Here is a 22,491-nt window from a genome sequence, read left to right as displayed (position 1 = left end):
TGCATTTTGTGTAAACTTTTTTAACAATGCTACCCTTTTTATGTGGAAAAGTTTGTACAACAATATTTCAAGTTTTATATTTTAAAATATTCTTTAATAAATAATAAATTATTTTTATGATTAACGATTAAGCTCATAATTCTGTCATTGCCACTGATGCTACTACTCCTACTACTACTCCTAAATCTACCGCTATCCAATTTGTGTAATTCCTTGCTACTATTTTTTATATTTACTTTTTTTTTCCTTGATATCCACTAACTTTTTTCCCCTTCACTAGTCTTTTTCTCCTTTTTGTTACTATATATTTCCCCTTCTTCCTATTATATTTTGCTTTTTCTTTCCCACCCAAATTATAGTCTTTACATTTGCTCAGCAATTTTGTGCTTTCCATGCGTCTTGATGGATTTTCCCCCTTTTCTGCACAAATGCCCCTTTCGTTTATAGAAACATTCCCTCTGTTATTGCCATCATTATCATCATCATCATTGTCATCCCCCCTATCACTATAGGATGCATATTTACTCATACAATAGTGTGCTTTCCCCTTTTTAATGGTTTTCTCTACATACCCTACATTAAAAGAAAAAAAATATTTCTTGTTGGTAATAAGTGTTACAGATTGTTCAAGCTTTACGAAATAGACTTTATTAAAATAATTACTCATTGCATACATGGCACTGTTTTTAATATATGAACTGTTAAGACTGCACCTACTACTGTCCTAGCTATACCTTGCGTTATTATTACTATTATAATTATTATAATTATATAATTATAATAATAATTATTATTTTTATTATTACTGTTACCTAATTTGTTTTTCCTCATAGGCCTAGTACCATCTCTACTGTTTAAGCTACTCATCTGTTGTGCTTTCAAAGAGTTCTTTTCTTTTTTATTCGCATCATTCGTTATACTGTTAATTTTTTTTTTTTTTTTTTTTCCTTTCCCTTTCTTCCATTTTAATCCATAATTTTACTTCCTCTAACTCTTGTAAATTCATCCTTACTAGAGGTATTATTTACTCTCGAAGTATCGTCCTCTTCCCTACGGCAATTATACCAATTGGTACTATGTCTATCAGTACCATTACTGAAATATTTTGAACTCAATTTTTCGCTAATCTTTGCGCTACTCGTGTCATCCATTTTTCCAATAATTTTCGAACTAATACATCTCTTAGTTATGGATAAACTTGTCCCTCCTGCGTAATAAACACTATTTGGTTTGTCCTCGTTGTTACAATATATTCTTTCCACCCCTCCATAATAACTCCTATTTTTTATTTCATTAATATCATTCTAATTTTTACCAGTGTGTTGCATTCTACTTTTATTGCTTCTTCTCTTGCTACTAAAATGGTGAGACCATATTGCTCAATTGTTCACTCTCTCTTATAATTGGTTTCCTAAATACTAACTTCCTTTCCTTATCAGTTATTTCCTTGCAAATTGTATATTTGTGATAATGAGTAATAAAATTCATAAACTTAAAAAGACTAATACCAAAACTAATACCCGTCATAAGTAAAAGATTCTCATCATAAAAAAAAAAATCATATTTACTTGGATCACATGCCAGATCATAGTCCTTATTTATAGTTCCCCTATGTTTGTCTTGTTCCTTTTCAACGTTATTAAATCCGTTTTCGTTTTTTTTTTTTATTTTGTCTTTTTCACTTAAGCATGCATAACAATTATTCCTACTGACGTTTTCATTAACATCGTCATATGTCTTATCATTATTTCCGATACTATCTATGGGAAATGAAAGATTTTCTTTTTTTTTTTTACAAAATTTGTTAAAATTTCCTGACCTGTTCATAATTCTTTTCCCAATATCGAAATTGCGGCAAAATTCATAATTTTTCTCCGAAAAAAAAGGATCCTCCTTTTTAACAGGATGCAAAAAGTTAAAATAGTGACCACAGTTATGGTCCAAGCTGTGATCGCAGCTACCATAGTTACCATAACTACTGTAGCTGTGGTCCATGATGGAATCCCTCTTTATTTGCACGCCTAACAGCGAAATTTCCAACGTGTAACTACAGTCAATTTTGAACTCCTTCCCACAGACATATCTTGCTATCCCACAATTTTCATTTTCTTCACTTTTAAATATGGTACGTTCAAGGGAAAACCAAGGAGTCGATTGGGAAAATATTCCGGGAAATATTTCAGCCAACTTTCTATTTTTTATGTACGTTTTTGTTTCCAAATTTCCATATAAGAAACAATTATATTTTCTTGAATGCTCATGAAAATCACAATAAAATATGATTTCCTTTGTTTTGCTAATTCTTTTCATCATCCATTTTACTGAATAGATAGTTGGGTGTAAATAATAAATGGGTATATTCCATTGCCTGTTCAGGTCAAACCCGTTTGAGCAATATCTATTATGTCCAAGTACTACTCCATCGATATTAAGCATTGGTATAATTATAAAAATGTAATTATTACGAAGAATATTGGCATATATACTATCTGATATGATGAAGGACAAAAAACCATGCATCACATAACTTGCATTTGTCTCTCCTGGATGCACCCTAGCAGTTAAAATAATTATTTTTTTTTCTTCTTTTTTTGAGTTACAAGATGATTCGCTGCGATGGGATGACTGTGATTGGGATGATTGTAATTGGGATGACTGTAATTGGGATGACTGTAATTGGGATGACTGTAATTGGGATGATTTCAATATGGACGACTGTAATTGGGATGACTGTGATTGGGATGATTGTAATTGGAATGACTGTAATTGGGATGACTGTGATTGGGATGATTTCAATATGGACGACTGTAATTGGGATGACTGTGATTGGGATGATTGTAATTGGAATGACTGTAATTGGGATGACTGTGATTGGGATGATTGTAATTGGGATGACTGTAATTGGGATGACTGTGATTGGGATGATTGTAATTGGGATGATTGTAATTGGAATGACTGTAATTGGGATGATTTCAATATGGACGACTGTATTGACTTCAATTCTACATTCGTTTTATTTCTCTTACCCTCATAATAAAACTTGTTTTTTAATAAACTCGGCAGTTCATTCATAAAACTGTTTGATCGTTTTCCGAGTTTTTCCGTGTCAATTTTCCCCAATACATCGCTATTCGAGGGGGGATGCTCCCCTTCCTTTTTTCCATTCATATCAAAAGGAAGCTTTTCTATGTAATCGTCGACACTTGAATGGTGACATAAATTATACAGACACCACTTTTCATTATGTTCGTCTCTACAGTCGATATTAATATTATTTGTACCACAACCTCTATTTGCGGTATTGTCGCTAAATCCGACATAACTCTTATATTTTCCAAAAGCCCTTATCCCTGTAATAACTCCCCCGTTATTGTTCACGTGGTTATCCTTACTGCTACTCCGATACTTGCATGTTTCATTTTTACCTGAACATTTTGTTTCGTTACATAGAGCACTGCACGATATGACATGTTCATTCTCAAATGCAGTTACACTCCTGATGTTTATATCACTTAGATTACATTTCTCATTATGCAGATCACTACGTAACTCACTTTGTAGATCACTACGTAACTCACTATGTAGATCACTACGTAACTCACTTTGCAGATCACTACGTAACTCACTTTGCAGATCACTACGTAACTCACTTTGCAGATCACTACGTAACTCACTTTGTAAATCACTACATTTCTTGGTCCTTTCGTTGACCGAAGTAACGTATTTTTCCTTTTTTATATCATAATTTTCATCCTTTCCTTTTTCATTAAAAATTCTAATTTCATCATTAATATTACTTTTAACATCGTTATTAACATCACAATTGGTCGCACTTACGATACTACCCCTTGAGGGGTCGTTTTTTCCATCCCTCGTATTAAGTGTATCGTCTATATTATCATAATTTGTTATTGCCAAAAGGGGGCAATTAAATCCACAGCTTGTTTTACATAATGTCAAATCTAAATAATTAATATGTTTCTTTTCACTTACATAATTTTTTATGTATGTTAAATGCTGCATTAAATACGAATAAGTGTACGGATATGAACTAGCAAAATAAACAGTATCATATGTATAGGTAAAGTCATAACTAAACTGTAACGTATAAGTAGCATAACTTAAATTTTCCATACAATTCTTTTTTATATTAAAATATTTCGAAGTATTATTCTTTATATATTTAATATTATATGCAGTTCTTTCCCATTGTTTGTTTTCAAATTTATATTTACATTCAGAAAAAACTAAAGGAGAATGACCATCTTTATATATAAAAAAAGGTTTAGACATATTTGCTATCTTAAATTGAACAGTAAATGGTTTTTTTAATTTCTTACTATTACTAATGGCAAATTTATCAGAAAAATCCACTGCACATTTTACATTATCATAATGTATGTACTTGTCTTTATTTATTTCATATATAAATTTATTCATACATCTTTGCTTATTTAATTTTTTAATCAATTCGTTAGAGTAATACTCATCTGGAACAAGACTAGCACTAAAGTAAAACCACTGATTTTTTTTCTCATTCATTCTTATATCACTATTTAAAAATAAAGAATATACTTCTTTATTTTTTTCTTTCATCACATACTGCAAATTTGCACTTTCAAATTTTGAGTTAAAAATTACGCGCGATTTTAAAACATACAACTCTTTTGCCTTTTCTTCTTTCTGCTTGATATGAAGAACAAATTTGTAAGTATTTCCAGGTTCTTCCATGCAGTTAATCTGCTCTGCTTTATCGTAGACGGAAAATGTTAATGGTGCAGACGGTAGGGTTGACACTGAATATGGATTCAGTGAAAATGGTAATGGCCTCGACAGTGACCGTAGCGAATCCTGGCTTATCTTTTCCTCTATTTTTGTGTCTTCATTTTCCCTTAGTACTCTTTTCTCGTCCGTTTTGTCATTCTGTTCCTCAAAATTTTCCATTTTTTTTATTTCTTCCAATTTTTCGCAATTTTTTTCTTCCTCCTTAAGTAACATAATCAATTTGGAAGTACAACTACAACACCTGTTCATCAACCATTTGGAATAATCATCATTTGGATTGACTTTGGAAATATCATTTTTTTCTAACTGCGTATTGCCGTTTTGCACATCACTCTTATTACACCTTATGTAGCATGTGTCAACTGGTTCATGGTTTACACACAATTTTGATTCTATTCCTTTGCTTTCTTCCACTTTTCTTTTCTTATTTCGTATTATATGAAGGAGAAAATTGTCATGTTCATAAAAAGAAAGTTCATTTAATTTATATACCCCTTCTCGTATAGCATGAAAATTATAATTCAAAATATCATCAACATTTCTCATGCTTCTTAAAAACAAATCTCTGTTTTTCCAATTGGACTCTTTTACACAGTTCTTTAAAAATCCTTTTAAGTTATCAATTGGGATTAGACAACTCTCTTTCCTTTTACTACTGTCTTTTCCATTCGTGATAATTTCACCACTAATATTAATATCACCCATTCTATGTGTTCTCACTTCTCCTGTGTCTATTCCCTTCATACTCTTACACTTATGCTCATGATTATTATACCTTCCGTCATCCTCCCCCAAGCAATGAATTGCCGTTGGAATTTCTACATGTACATTTGTACCTTCATAAATCATCTTGAAGGATTCATGATATACCAAACATTCTGTGTCTCTGTAGTGATAACTCTTTTTACGGCCACTTTTACTATTGCTTTTACTACTAATTTTACTACTTCTTATACCGCTATTTATACCGCTATTTATACCGCTACTTATACCGCTACTTATACCGCTATTTATACCGCTACTTATACCGCTACTTATACCACTACTTATACCGCTACTTATAACGCTACTTATACCGCTTCTTTTACTACTGCCATTACTACTATTAATAGTTACATTCCTGTTATTCATATCACAATCTTTGCCTTTTCTTATATTTTCTACGGATTTACAATTTTTATGATCACCCTCTTTTTTCATAGCTCCTAGAGAGAATGTCGATCTGTATTTGTGTAAATATTTTTCTCCTTTTTTCTCCCCCCCATTTGTATTTTTATCATCATGTACTATTTGATTATCACCACTATTAACTAATTCACATAAGTTACTTCCCTCATTATTATTACCAGCACTTAAGAAATGAAATAAAGAAATAACACTATGGCTATTATAAGTAAAATTGTTAAGACTGTTGCTATCGTTTTCATCTTTAATAAACATTCTATTTTAAAAGAAAAAAACAAAATAATATTGCCATATACACATATATATGTATGTACAGATATAGGTACTGATGCTGATATTGCTATTTATTGATATATGATATATGCATACATAAATATATAAATATAATATATGCCTAACCTTACAATTATGTATAAAAATCAGAATTAAAAATGTTTTTCCTTCAATAGAAAATAAAAGAAAAACGTTAGCATATATATATTATATGCAATAATATATGATATATAACATATGCAATATCTTATATAAATGTAAATATAAATATATAAATATATAAATATATATACATAAATATATATATATATATAAATATATATACATAAATATATATATATATATATATAACACGTACTCTAGCGTTATAAGTATGTAAAACATGAAATTAAAAAAATTTTTCTTTTAAAAAAAAAAAAAAAAAAAAAATTTTAAATGAACACTACAAAGAGAAGTTTAAAATTGTAATCATAAAAAGTTAACAAATTAAAATCGTCCAACAAATGAACATGTACAGTTATCTACATTTACAAAATCAGTATATACATAAAAATATGTACGCAAAAATGTATGGTAAAATTCTATACGTATATTAATACGTGTACATATACATAGTTCATATGTATATTTATATAAGTACCACAGTGGAAGGTAAGCTAGTCCTAACTACGTACCAATTTGCTTTTTTGCGCACTTTTTTATTAAGAAAAAATTATACATGTTCAAGAGGATTTTACTCATAATCAAGAAAAAAAAAGCAGAATATTTAATATATACTATATATACATCTAATATACATGTAAAATATATTGTATACGAGTGTACACGCATGTAACGTAGCTACGTGGAATAAAAACAAGGCAATAAACAAGCACACGAAAAATAAAGCTACTAAGGTTGAGAAGCAGTTTTGTTTCTACAATCATCAGATTATTGAAGAATATTTTTTTTTTTTTTTTTTTTATAAGCATGTTTTAAAATAAAATTTAGAGGTTTGGTAAATTGCAAATTATATTTACCCCTTAACGTAAAAATGTTGAGGAGAAAAAAAAAAAAAAAAAAAAAAATGAAATGAACTTGATTTATTATGTACGTAGTCAAAATGTAACAGTATATAGATAATAATATTTGAAAAGTTTTAAGGAAAAAGGTACCCGTTCAAACATATACAAAAAGTGATATATATAAAATGTAAAATAAAAAAGGTAAAATGTAAATCATAAAGTGTAAAATAAAAAATGCAAAATACACAGTGCTCAGTTTAAAAAGTAAACAGTAACGCTTTTTTTTTTCGCAAAAATGTTCACAAAATGAGCTTAACTTTTCCTTATTGCACAAATGATAGGCACATATCACTGCAAAGCTTCGAAAAGGGATAATGCGATGAAAAAATTTAAGTACCTTTATAATATATAATACAACAATGTACTTTGTTTATATTATATTAAAAATCAAAAAGGTGAAATATATTAAAGACGTGCTTATCTGCAAATTAAAAGGATTATTTTTAAAAGTTCCTATAAAATTAACAGCCTTACCATATATATATATATATATATATATATACATATTATATATGTATATATAAATCTTCGTTTGCAAATGACCATATGATCGACATTCACGTACTCGTGACTTAGTCGAGATTTAACACCCGGACAAGCTTTTGTTAAAAGCGAAATTTATATGAAAAGTTAAAAATAGTGCAATAATATGCTTAAAGTGTACGAAAATTTATTTCTACAAAACATATAACCATTACGTACATTTTTTTTACGATCCAAATATGTATATTTAATTAATATAGGTCGTTAAAATAAATAACATACATTTATATGCTATATTGTGTAAAGGTGGACTCTCCGGTATTTTTTTTTTTTTTTGTAAAATTCGTCATTTATATCTCTTCATTTGTGTCATTTTGCCTATATCATTTTGCCTATATCATTTTGCCTATATTATTTCGCCTATATTATTTCGCTTATATCATTCCACTTATACGTTTTCACGTACATATTTTTATCTATTTTTTTTTTCCTAATTTTTAGTTTTCATAAGGAACAATGAATTTTATGTTGCTTCGAAAGGGTAGTTTCGGTTTCTACGCAATAGCACAAGTGTAACAAACGAAAAAAAAAAAAAAAAAAAAAATGTATCATACTTCAAGCACATGAAGTATATATATATGTACATACATATACGTACGTTTTATACTGCTTATGTGTTAAAGCATTCCTTTTTTTTTTTCTTTTTGTTTTTCACGAGTTGTTTCCTTAGTAATATTTAAATTGCTTTGAGGTATCAAAAGATAAATGCTCCTGTTGTAATACGCTGTGTAGATGGAAAAACTCAAGCAGGCGAAATGGAGCAATAGCGCTAATGGCTGTAAATCTTGCAAAAAAAAAAAAAATTTTAAATAAAAAAAAAATAACAATAAAAAATGAACAACAACAACAAACTATAAACAGTAAACAACGACAAACTATAAAAATTAAACAACGACAAACTATAAAAATTAAACAACAACAAACTATAAACAATAAACAACAACAAACTATAAACAATAAACAACAACAAACTATAAACAATAAACAACAACAAACTATAAACAATAAACAACAACAAACTATAAACAATAAACAACAAGTTAATAATTCAATAGAGCTAACGAACAAATAAAATCAATTAGGGAGAAGAAAATATACAGGCCAAAAACATTCCTCTGGCACAAGAGGGACGTTGTACGGCACGTGCTATTATTTCGCCATAAAACGAGCAAACCATATATATTTTTAAGAGCTTGCCGTAATTGTAAAGAATAGTGAACAGTTGAATGTAACAAAAATTACTTGCTGTCATAGTGTGCATACGATAATATCTGCACTTATCATATGCCGAATTAGCGTTCATGATCCTTTTTTTGAAAACACATTCGAAGAGTTCATAGTTGGGATAGGTGCACAATGTTTTATCAAAATGACGACACACTAACAAAATGTATAATCTCGTTTATAAAAAATAATAACATTGATGATGATCTAAAGAGCATACAAAAAATACAAGACCTAATTAAAAGAAATGAAATATCAATTAAATTAAAACTTTTCGATGACAGTAAAAATGTTTTCTATAGTTTATGCTCCATCATATGCAACAAACTAAAAATATGCATTTATATCCTTAGAAATGAAAAAGAAAATTATTCTATTATTAGAAAATGTAGGAAAAAAAATGAAATTACTGATTATAATTTTTTTAGTGAGTATATAAAAAATTACGACATACGTAGCATTCCTAAGTGCTATGTAGCCATGGAATACTTTGTCAAATCGTTATCATTATGTTTTAAAAAGATAAAAACAAAAGACAAAAACTTGTTTTTTACCTATTTGAGTACTATATCTTCATTGATAGAATTATTACAGTCTAATGAAATTTATGAAATTAGGAAAAGTGAAGACACCGTTATTGCAGAGAAATTTCATCTAGTCATAATCAAATATATTAAAAAATTGTTTATTTATGTATACCCTTTTGATACATTCGAAAGGTTAGGTAAAGAAGATTTGACACAAACATATGAATTAAAACAAAAAGATAGTCATTGTGAATTTACTCTTTGCAGTGATGAGAAGGAATATATTATATTTTCCTGTATGACAAATGTAATTAAGAAAATTCTGCAAAACGTTATAAAGGAAAACAAAAAAATAAAAGTACATAGTTTAAAATTGTTGTACGTTATTCTCAAAAAAATTGAAAACGTATATATTATAAAAAAATTATTTAAAGGGATCAGCTTAAATTTGTTTCTGCTTTACAAATCTTGTGATATTCCAGGCTTACGATTTTTTATTCTAAAAACTTTTTCCTTTTGTTTCGGTAAAATATTAATGCACTACACTTGTTGTCATAGCGGATTTGAGAAAGGGTACCTTAAAAATGAATGGCTGAAGGCAAGAAGTGATGAAACAGGAAGAGGCGATAGTGATGGAAGGGGGGAGAAGGATGCCCCAAATTATTACTCTGTACAGGACGAAAAGTGTAGAACATATTTTAATTCCTTAAAAAGAAAAGTGAACAGTAATGTGGGGCACTACTCTTTTGCTACTATTGATGAGGAAGAACTTATTTCAAAGGAAGACGTAACTACTTTAGAACAGGAAAATAATACGGAGAATGCGAGTTGGACTGCAAGGAGAAGCGATGATACTAATGTAATTGTATGGGGAAATGAGGTGGAACCAGAGAATTTTAAAAAAGATAAAAACAAAAACTCTACGAAAGAAGAAGATATCGAAATAGTAGATGAAGACAAAATTATTCTTTCCAATATTTACTTCATTTGTTATTATGTGTTAATTAATTATGACGATAAGGATGATGTTAAGAGTATGTCTGAAATTTTTAATATATGTAAAATTGTTATTAAATATTATTTTATTTTAAGTAAAAATTTAGTTCTAATGAGTCTCATCTTTGTGTTATCTTGGATGTTTTATCAACATGATAAATATTTCTCTTCGTTCATGTATTTATTATTTAATGAAAAGGTAATCCCTTTCGTCAGCAACAACAACGTGAGTGCGGTTGCTTGGGGTGGGCCAAGCGAGATGAAAGGAGGTGGCAGTGAGCAGGTTGAGAAGCGGAGTATGAAACAAGGTTGGGAGCAACATAGTAAACAGCGTAACAAGCAACGGGTGAAGCAGCACAGTGAAGAACATTTACTCAAAAGCGAGAGCTCAAGTAGTCAGCCCAGTCTAGACAAGCTTAATAAAAAGGTGCGGAACTTGTTTTTTTCAAATCTGCTTTTTCATAAGGACATTTACTCCATTTTTGTAAATTTTACAAAAATGCTAAAAGGAAGGGACGACAACAATGAATTAAATTTGATCAGAGTGCCAGATTATTCTCTTGAAAACTTAAATTATAATATAGAGCACTACTATTTTAAATATTTGTATAATATCTTTTTATTTAAAAAACAGGAGGATACTATTCTTCTTAATTTTTTAAAAGGATATATATATTACAATTTCGTTAACAGTCATATAAATCAATGTTTAATTCATAGACATATTTTTGCTCTAGATTATTTACTATGCTTATATAACACGTGTGAATTTCCTGGTATAAGAGACGAAACATCCATATCGTTTCGTAACGATGTCAACATACTAAGTGAGGATCACTCCCTTTATTCCTTAAATATGTATGAAAATAAAGCGGATAAAGTGCGTAACTTAGTTACCGACCCAGCATATAGGAAGAAGAAAATATTTTCTAAATTTCAAAATGTCAAGGAAGGATTTACACGCAATAATATCAGGTTAGTGAAAAATGTGCACACGCAGACACGCACACAAAAATACACATCGTTGTGCAATTGCAGGGGTTGTCCTGTCTACTCATGACTATCCTGTTGTTATGTATTTCCATCTGTGGGAAAGTTTTAGAGTGCTCTTTTATTTTATCCTATTTTTTTATTCAATTTTGTTCTGTTTGTTCTGTTTGTTCTGTTTGTTCTGTTTGTTCTGTATGTTTTGTTCGTTTTGTTTATATCATATTATATTTTTTTTTTCCTTTTTTTATTATTTTTTTTATTTTTGTCGTGCCATATCCCCTCTTCAGACTAATCAACGAAATCAGCATTTTCTTTTTCCTCTTCACGGACAATAACACAGTCGAAAATTACTTAGATGAGGTGCTGTTTTATATATGGGATGACATTAGACGGGGTGAAGGCAAAAAAATATTAAAGCACGAAGGGTTTACTTTAAAAAATAAATGGTGGGAAGATATATACTACTTTACGGACACGAATGATTCGGATGCAACTTCGGACGGGAATAAAAAGATGCAGAACGAGCAGCTGGAAGCCCAAGAAGAAGACGAAGCAGAGGAAGAGGGTGAATCGGATGAAGCGGACGCAGTAGACATAGAAATGTTCAATTTCAGGATGAAATACAAATGTCTACACTTCCTCAACTTCTACCTGGATGCACTCATAATCCTTTTGTACACCCATTTCGAACTGATGAAGAGGGGAGAAACATGTACATGTCTATGTTGTGAACATAGTGCAAATGACGTGGTCAGTTCTAATGGGCTGAATGAAGATAGAGTCTTTGAAAACGATCTAGTAAAAAATGTAGTAAACGAATATTCAAACCTGTTTAACAGTTACTATTATTTAGCTATAAAAATAAAAATTGCACATATGAAATACGATCCGAAGAAAGAGGTGGAAAAAATACTTTTGTTCTTAACATCGAAGAAAGTAAACAAGGATGAAATAACGATGAAGAAGTATATAAAGAACGGAAATATTGTTAATATTCATTATTACATATCTTTGTTAATAATATGTTTAAATAAATGTTTCTGCTTATCATACATGTGTTCATATGATGACATAATAGAGAAATATTTTTATAAAAATTTAGTCTTTTTTCTCTTACACATGAGTAGTTCAAGTTCATATGTAGAACAATTGTCTGAGTGCACAATATCAAGCGTTCATTATCACTATTTGAAAGAAAAAAGAAGGAAAAACCAATTCAACAGTATTACTCCTAAAAATTCGAATGAAGAAAATATACGAAATGACGATGCTGTGTTGTTTTACTTTGATAAAAGAGAAAAATATAACTCCCACGAAATAGCGAACATACTAAACACATACAATGATACGATCACTTCATACATTTATAAAAAAATTATTAACATCGATTCCATATATAAATGCACTAAACTTTTAAAAATAACAAAGTGCCTAATTATGTTTAATTATAATTATGTATATATATATAAAGATATATGTTTGAATATTATGAAATACACGAAACGAAATAATTTTTATTACTCAAGTAATCATACGAAGGATCAAGTCATTATTCATATACTTAATATCTTTAACTGTATTCTTTACTTGTTTTACAAACACATAAACGAAAAGAGAATTAGGTTGTGTTCTGAGAGTGACTATACGGTACCAATAAAAAACTACTTGCTCCATGGATATGCTTACATAAATTTAGAACAAATAAAAAAGGAATCCAAACAGATGGGAGGAAAATACCAAAGGAAAATGGAACGATTGAAAGAAATTGCTTCCCAGAATATTAGCAATGAAGACAGAAATGCTTCTCATATGGATGACTATGACATGTACCTAAACAAAAATAATAACATCAGGGATGTAATTATTTTTCCAAATGATCAAAAGTGTCGAGATGAAAACATAATAATATCAAGCGAATTATTTTACCAATTCGGAAAAAAGAATTTTTCAACAATAGTTCACCAAAACGCGAAAGAAAAAAAAAAAAAAAAATTGTGTCTGTACAATTTTCTTTTCTTTGAATTTTATAGAGATCTCTTTACTGTAGATTATTCCGAAATTCTAAACAATAAAATATTAAAATTAGAAGAATATATAAAGAAAATAAAGGATGATATGAAAAATATCAAAAAAGAAATAAAAAATAAACTTAATTTTGCAAAAGTTGCTAATATAATTGTAGATGATGATTTTTACGATTTACATGATGAAGAAAATAAAAAATATGAAAAAAAATTGGATAATAATAATGACCTGAACGTGTCAGGAAATTTTTTGTTTGACAATCAACATTTTAAAGCCTCAAATTATTATAGAGAGACCCATTACCCGAATATAAGATATACAGCATCGCATATTTTTAATTTTGCACGGAGGTTCCTATGCCATGAAAAGTAAATTTACCTTAAATAAGTAAAGGAAGGAAATTTTTGCACTAACAAAATGTTTACATGTGTGTATATTTATAAAAATATTGTAACGTAAAATGACTGAGTGGAATCTCCACTGGCGTTCTCAGTCGGATACTTAAGGAGTTCAGCACGTGTATTTATGTGCGTATATATGTATACATTTGCATGTGTATGGGTGTATATAAGTGTAAATATATGCGTATATATGTATACATATGCATGTGTATGTGTGTATATATGTGTAAATATATGCATATATATGTTTATCCGTTTAAACGTTTATACCTTCCCCCCCTTACGCAGCATGTATGTGCGATTTAGCTCTCACCTGTGTATCCTTCGCTGTTTGTTCGTTTTCTCAACCAGACTTTTTGAGTTGTACCCAAAGATACACCAAGTAAGGAAAAATGAAAAAGTTAAGGAAGTAAAGCGATGATAAAATTACATAGGAGAGAAAATCATTTTAATACTTCACTGTGTCATTAATTCTTCCCCATCCCAAACTTCCCCTTTTTTTTTTTTTTTTTTTGTTAACAGTTATGGGACTATATAAAAATAAATCTTTCCAAAAATGACTACATGAATGATATCATCCTTTTAAAGATAATAAATTACGTGACTACCATTGATGATAAGTTTTCGGTAAACAGGTTAGATCGTTTATCATGCTTTAGACGAAAAGAAGCAGGCACAAAAGTGTACCCACGTATAGTGTATATAAGCGTGTATATGCAGATGTATATATATATACATATATATAGATAGATATACATACATATATATAGATAGATATACATACATATATATACATACATATACATACATATACATACATATATATACATACATATATATACATACATATATATACATACATATATATACATACATATACATACATATATATACATACATATATATAGATATATATAGATAGATATACATATAGATATACATATATGTTTATGCATATATATGTATACGTAAATGTCCTTGTGTATTTACAAATACAATTTCCCATTTTGCGTTCGCTTAACATCTCGAAATTGCTACTTTTTCCCTTCTCATTCTTATGAAAAGTAGTTGGAAAAAATATCCCTATCATAAACATATTCTTTGACAAACCTTTGTTAACCAAAAGAATTATTTTTTCCTTTTTTTTTTTTTTTTTTTTTTTTTTTAAGGATTTTATGTGATGTCGTCCCTCAAATGTTCATGCGAATAAAGAATTTTGAAATGAAAAATGAGTTGCGCAGGGAAAGCTATGAATACAAGTAACGCAATGCGAGGGATTTTTCTTAAATGCATTATATGCTCAAAAATGTATACGCACGTACATCCACGTACACATACGTACAAATATATATGTTTGTATATCACTGGATGCGCGTGAATATAAAATTTTTCCTTCTATCGTTGCTTTATCTTCTGCAGGTTCCTCCTCAACGTAATGTCATTCTTTCTAAACATTTCAAGGGATGAAAAATATTTTGAAGACACACATTCGTACATCCTTTATTTTTGTCTAAAGTGTCTTAACCGAGTTACTGAAGAGAAGATAAAAAAAATTTCATTGAATATTATTTGTAATTTGTTTCTTAGTGATATTCCGAAGGTTGGTTTTGTTTTGCTTTTCTATATTTTAGTCTGCATATCTGTGTATTGCTATTTTGCTTCGATTATATTTAATATTCCTTTTTTTTTTTTTATTATACACATGGAGTGATAACATGCCGCGATAGCATGTCGTTATATATTGTTCTCTTTGCTGTAATATCCTCATGAATATTTTAGAGACTCTCCCATACCCCTACTCATGTTTAGTTTATTCTATGGTGTATAACGGTTTCATAAGGATATATCACCATCCTTCCTCAAAGATGTCGTGCTTTTATTCATGATCAATATCCTTTTTGCATTTTTTTTTTTTTTTTTTTTTTTTTTTTTTTCCCCTACCCCCCAAAACTATGTCAGATTAAAAGAGGAATAGAAAATATAAAGGTTATAAAGGAAAGAATGAATAGCCTATATGATGAAAATACTAGTGAAAAGGACATAATAGAAAATATTTTGTTAAAAGAACAAGTCAAAGATATATTAGTTGCACAACCGTTACACTTCCTATCATGTTTGTTAAAAATGGAAATTTCAAAAGAGATAATTGCATTAATAATTAATGTAGATTACAATCTCATAAATTTTTTGATATTCTATTTTGACCTTTTGAGTGAGAAATATAAGTATAAGTGCTCCTTAAATCAACACACCCTTTTAGTTTTTAGCCATTTTAGGGGATTCTAATCTTTGGCCTAAGTACTGATACGGTGTAGAAGTGCTATATGCTTCAGTGTACGTGCGTATAACTTGCTTTTCATTTTTCCTTCATAAAACATTTTTTTCTCTAATTTTTCCCCCGCACCTTTTGTAGAACATTACATGCGAATGAGACTGTATAAAAATATCACATTTTGTCATTTTCTTTTCTTTTTTTTCTTTTTATTTACCTTTTTTATTTTTTTATTTTTTTTTTCCCCCTGACTATACACTAGTGTATGTTTATCGTCCGTTGTTTACTGCGTTTGTTTCACTTTGTTTTGTTTATTTTTTTCGAGGCAATTTCTTTCTCGTTTTAACCTTCTCGACTTTTTCTCCTTTTGTGTGAGCTATTTATTTTTTAATTTTTAACTATGTAATAATGTGCATTATTTCTCCCCCCCTTATTTTAACTGCATTTTGTTATTCCGTTATTTTTCTATTTTTCTATTTAGCTTTTTGGCTATTTGGCTATTTATTTTATTTTCTTATTTTTTTTTTTTTCTTATTTTTTTTCGTTTCACTTTTCTCCTCTCGCCTCTGGTATCTTCACTCGTAATGTTTATTTATTCATGCCCTTACTACTGTCATGCCATTTTGCATATTGCATTTTACATTTTACATTTTGCTTTTTTCATTTTGCTTTCTGAGTTGAAATTTCTATGTGCTTCCTTCAAGTAACATTTATTCGTATATTGTGTTAAGTAGTAACTTTTATAAAATAAGCAAATACTAGCAGTACGTTTGCATGTACCGTTCATATTTTTAGAGACATATACACACATATATAGGTATATATACATAAGTATATCACTGCGAAGAACTACATGATACATATGTATGCTTCACCGAAGCATCGAAAAAAGTAAACAGAATGCCCGCTGTAAGGGTGTTTCCAAATCTAACTGTAGATCTCTAGCACCATATTTCTATCCCGTGCAGGAGCGTAGCAGCATAATAGCATAAACATAAATGCCCCTTGCCTTTCTACACACACTCCTCTTCCTTCTTAAGCTCCTAACAAACGACGGTTCCACAATTTTAAAAAAAAAAAATTATCTAGCCTTTTTAAAAAAGAACGTTTCCCATTTTTCTGGCAAGGTAAATTTTTTCAAAAAAAAAAATTTACTTGAGCTTAAAAAAAAAAAAAAAATGATGATTTCAAAAATAGAGGGGTCTCAAAAGGAGGAAATTACAGCAATGATGGCACAGATGTAGTAGGAAATCAGTCAAACAATTTTAGTGATCATGTAAAAAAATCGAAACAAGAGATGAGTAAATCATTCAATGGAAAAAAAAAAAAAAAAAAAAAAACATATAGTAAAAAGGAAGTTAAGAAGTTATATGAACAATTTAAAAATGTGAAAAGAAAGAAAAAAGAACAAGTGAGGAGTAGTTACTTACCACAAACGGATAAGGAAAAAGAAATTCATATCAGTAAGTCTGAAAAATTGTGCCAGCAAAAAAGAGATCATTTCGATAAGGTTAAGAAGTTTAGAAAGGAGAATTATAGTAGACAAAGATACAGCTACAAAAAGAGAAGTAGAAAGGAAGAGAAAATTCTGAACATGTTTGAAAAGAACTTAAAGCACTCTATTGAAAAATTAAACAAAAAAACGAGAAAATATGAAATGTTTAAGGGAAATGCAAATTTGAAAAAAGGCATTCTGCAGAATGAAATTCTTCAAAAGGTTTTAGCTAAGGGACATACGGAAAAAGAAAAAAAAAAAAAAAAAAAAAAAAAAAAAAGGAAAAAATCGTGGAAAGAACTGCAGGTCAAAACGCGAATAAAATGGAGACAAATATCAGGAAAAAGGACCCCAAACAATATAACATGAATAAGAATATTAATAAGAAAACATTTATCGACGATATTGGTATCGATGTAGACGGTAAGAAAGAAGTAGATCTTCGCACGAATGAAAGCAGTATAAAATTTTATATGCATGATGAACCAAAAGGGGGGAGGTCTGACGAGGAGAAGATAGAAAAGAAAAGGCCGAATGGAAACGGACATAAGCATAAGGAACAACAAAATAAGCAAAAGAAGCGGCAAATGGGAAAGCCAGTGCGCACAGGGCAGCCGCCGAAGAATGACCATTCGAGGGAACTTTCCACTGCTGGTAACATGAGTAAGAAGAGTGTAGAGAGTAACAACAGGGGAGAGAAAAAAGTGGAGCAAATGGATCTAATGGATCAAACGGATCAAATGGACAAAACGAACCAAACGGACAAACCTAACCAAACGGACAAACCTAACCAAACGGACAAAACGAACCAAACGGACAAAACGAACCAAACGGACAAAATGGTTCAAATGGACCAAATGAACAAAACATACCACACGAAAAAAATGGACGAAATAGGCCAAATGTACCATGGGGGTGCATTTAGGAATGTACTAAAAATGGGAAACTCTATCGATAATTTTCGCAGAGAAATAATAATACGGGATAGTTCATCTAAAGAATGTAATGGTGTGAAAAGACGACTAGCGAAATTTGATAGTATCATAGACTTGAATGCAGGAGCCGGTACCCAGATGAAGGAAAAAAAAAATGTACAAAGTGAGAAGTATAATTTTAGCGACCTAGGAATTTATGATAATTTTATAAATGTCTACTTAAAATATAACGACATTGAAATTCCGACAGAATACCAAAAAAAGTTTATACCTATGGTAATATTTTTTCTGAACAATTCCTATTCTGACTTGATAAATTGTATAGACTGTGTAGGAGGCGTAGTAGCAAGACATCCATTCTTGCATATCAAATTTGATGATAAGGATGACGAGAATAAAGAAAAGAAGGAATATGTTAATAATGATAACGTAAAGAGGGTGATAGAGCAGATAATATATGTAAACAAATATAACGAGAGGAGTAATAAACTTATGAGAACCTTTTTTCTTCATTGTCCTACAGGGACAGGGAAAACGTTCATATATTTATTACCACTTTTTCAGCATATTAGTAATATTAACTTATATGAGTATAAAAAGAAGTTAAATGTGGAGAAGAATTATGAGGAGAGCCCTTTTTTTTTTTTTTCTAGTCATAATAAAAATAATCTTTTTTATGAAAATAAAAAAATTAACGACAACGTTACCTCTTTCCTTTGCACGTCATCAGTAAAAGAAAATTTTTTCATTCACCATAATATCCAAAAAGTTAAGAATACGTTGAGTTATTTAAAGAAAAATAAAGATATGCAGGGTAATGAAAAGATAACACAAAGTAGTAAAATAAAAGAGAATGAGATAGGTAAGAACAACATGGGGCATGTACATTTTACAAGTGTAAATGACTATATAACAAAAATAAAAAAAATAAAAAAGGATATTCTTATTCTTACATACAATAAGGAATTAAGTGTACAAATATATGAATTATATAAAGATATAATTAACTCTTTTTATAAATCTTTTAATTCAAAATTTTTCATACATAATAATTCATTTATATTCTCCAAATATATGGGGGAAGAGAAAAAAAATGATCCTTTTATTGAAAAATTGAATTTACTTTTTAAAAAAAATATTAACATAAATGTGTACTTACTCATAGGAGGAAATAACATTAAGTATCAGTTAAAAAGTTTAAAGAAAAAAAAATTAAATGTGTTAAGTGAAAATGGTCAAAGAAATGATTTAACCGAGGTAACTTCTAAAAGTGAAGATGATAAACAAAGGGTCATCAGGACTGATAGTCTTCAAAATAACCATCAAGCTAGCGAAAAAAAAGAGACGGAGGATGATGATTTAATACATATTAACGTTTATGTAGGAACCCCAGGACGAATAGAAAAACTTATTTATGAAAAGAAAATCATAAAACTAGAAAATATTTCTACAGTTATTTTTGATGAATACGATTTTTTCATTAATGCACCCAAAAAAGGGAATCAGCAAAAAAATTACACGAGTAAGAACAATAAAATAGATATAGAAATAGAAAATAAATTCTTCTCAAAAATATTGAGAGGAATTTATTTAAATAATAAGGATAATAAAATGGGCAATAGTAATAATAATGTAGAAGTGAACGAAAAAAAAAAAAAAAAAAAAAAAAAAAAATATCACTTACCAATGTCATATGTTGTAGTGCTACCCCCGCGGTCTACCCATTTCTGATCTATACAAAGCACGTAATTACAACGAACTTTCTAAAAAGCTTAACATATGGTCATTATCGGAACGCGTGCGGTAATTCAACTGTCGCAGGGAAAGATGAGTTACATGAAAATGTAGACACTCACGCAGGAAGAGAAATTAACGACAAAAGTGTTCGCAAAATGGATGAACAGAACGAAAAGAACGAAAAGAACGAACAGAATGAACCGAGCGAACCGAGGGAACAAAATAAACAGAACGAACAAAGCGAACAAAACGGACAAAACGTACAGAACACACGGAATAGAGACCTACGGACAAACTTCTATCAAGGAACGGAGAAAAAAGAAGACCAACAGTTAAAAAAAGACACTTCTATCATTAACTACGAACGAGAGGAAAGCATGTTAAATGATTTGTTCAAGCTAAAAGAATTTGGAAATATCCCCAGCAATTTGATACATTTAAATTATTGCTACGATAAGAAAAATAAAGAAAGAAATAATAATGCAACCTCGAACTTTTTAAGGGTTTTATTTTCAAATCCATTAAATAAAAATGTTTTGGTATTCTGCAACACGAAGGTACTACTACAAGTGCGATGTGAGACCCTCCGAGATTTTGAATTATAGCAAAGGACTTCTGTCTCATTATGTCCACTGAATTGCATTATATCATATTATTATACTGCATTATGATGTGATGCATTTCGTTTATTCATTCATTTATTTTATTTATTTATTTATTTTATTTATTTTATTTATTTTATTTATTATTTATTTATTATTTATTATTTATTATTTATTTATTTATTTATTATTTATCTATTTATTATTTATTTATTTATTATTTTTATTTTTTTTTTTTTGCCCCCCTTCACGTATTACTTCTCATCCTCACCATATTCACACGCAAACATTTAAAAACTTTCTTATCTTTACACCTATCATTTTCTGAGTATGCCTACCTAAACAGGGAAGCACATACAGTCGTAATGTTTCTTTTTCTCGTGTGTTTAATTTTTTTTTTTTTTTTTTTTTTTCTTCTATATTTTAGAAAAAGGTTATGGATCTATGGAGCCTTTTTAGAAATCGCTTCGATGTCGATATTCAGACCATCTTTGCTCAGAAGGATAAAGGAAAGAAGAAAATATTCAAGGATATAAATTACGCAAACTTCTTTAAAAACGACATGGTTGATTATAAAAATTTAAAAAAATACGTAAATTTTATGTTTATATCTACCAATTTATTATATAGAGGAATCAATTGTACGGGTTTCACGACGATCATTAATTTTGACATGCCTTCGAGTAAGCTTTTGGAAAATAAGAAAAAAAAAAAAAAAAAAAAGGGGCATTCTCTATTTATGTGCAGTGCTATACATTTGTGTGTATGCTAATACATGTATCTGTGTCAATGCGTGTGCATATATGTTTTCTCATTTTTTACACATGCGCTTGCTACCATCTTTTCCCTCTTTAGCCCCCACGGAATATGTACACAGGTGTGGAAGAATAGGCAGAATAAACAATAAGGGAGCTGTTATAAACATTTTTGAGAAAAAGGATAAAAGAAGTTATAGAAAAAGAATATTCAAAATGTTAAATGTTCACGTTTACGATGTCGACTGTTACATGAACAACTTGTTTACCTTAAAGGGAAACGAAAAAAACAGCTGAAAAAGTATATTCTTTGTATTTATCTTTTCACATGTTGCTTAAAGTGTAGAAAGTAAAAAAAAAAAAAAAAAAAAAATTAAATGAAAGGAGTACAAAGCGACGTACATACTACGTTTCTGTGAAAAATTAACCTTTTTGTCGTATATTTTTTTTGTTCATTTAATTAAGATTATTTAATTTTATTTTATTTTTTGTAAACATATTTTCTGGTATAGTAAATATTGCCATATTCATTATACCTTTAATTCTACAAAAAAGCTAGAAAAAAAAAAAAATATTAATAAAATAAAATAATGCGAGTAGAGATAAATAAAAGGAATAATATTATATTTATTATTCTTATTTCTTTTCCTTCTTCACAAATTAAGTATTACGTAACTCAAAA

The 22,491-nt window shown here is 29.3% G+C and overlaps 3 protein-coding genes and 1 pseudogene across 4 annotated transcripts; 2 read left to right on the top strand and 2 right to left on the bottom strand.

The window, feature by feature from the left end:
• Positions 1–232: 232 nt before the first annotated feature.
• On the bottom strand, positions 233–867 carry MKS88_000723 (uncharacterized protein; the record flags this gene model as incomplete). Its single annotated transcript, XM_067218502.1, has 2 exons — positions 233–573; positions 735–867. The coding sequence occupies 2 exons, from the start codon at positions 865–867 to the stop codon at positions 233–235; spliced, it is 474 nt and encodes a 157-aa protein (XP_067075505.1).
• A 98-nt stretch (positions 868–965) lies between these two features.
• On the bottom strand, positions 966–6,225 carry MKS88_000722 (uncharacterized protein; the record flags this gene model as incomplete). The annotated part of the gene is made up of 2 exons (XM_067218491.1): positions 966–1,304; positions 1,372–6,225. 2 exons carry the CDS (start codon positions 6,223–6,225, stop codon positions 966–968), a joined length of 5,193 nt encoding a protein of 1,730 aa, XP_067075504.1.
• A 2,081-nt stretch (positions 6,226–8,306) lies between these two features.
• On the top strand, positions 8,307–8,922 carry MKS88_000721 (uncharacterized protein; the record flags this gene model as incomplete). Its single annotated transcript, XM_067218480.1, has 2 exons — positions 8,307–8,340; positions 8,552–8,922. The coding sequence occupies 2 exons, from the start codon at positions 8,307–8,309 to the stop codon at positions 8,920–8,922; spliced, it is 405 nt and encodes a 134-aa protein (XP_067075503.1).
• A 284-nt stretch (positions 8,923–9,206) lies between these two features.
• Positions 9,207–22,106, top strand: MKS88_000720 (annotated as a pseudogene). Its single transcript has 13 exons — positions 9,207–11,572; positions 11,875–13,962; positions 14,302–14,422; positions 14,536–14,648; positions 15,183–15,272; positions 15,433–15,613; positions 15,973–16,225; positions 16,427–16,468; positions 17,497–18,002; positions 18,110–20,336; positions 20,537–21,021; positions 21,482–21,737; positions 21,910–22,103. Coding segments are annotated over exons 1-13 (8,922 nt in total).
• The last annotated feature ends 385 nt before the right edge of the window (positions 22,107–22,491 follow it).

This window comes from Plasmodium brasilianum, chromosome 2 (assembly GCF_023973825.1).
Source record: "Plasmodium brasilianum strain Bolivian I chromosome 2, whole genome shotgun sequence".
NCBI lineage: Eukaryota > Apicomplexa > Aconoidasida > Haemosporida > Plasmodiidae > Plasmodium > Plasmodium brasilianum.
The sequence above is the reverse complement of the archived record's forward strand: the minus strand, read 5'-3'. Positions and strand labels throughout refer to the sequence as shown.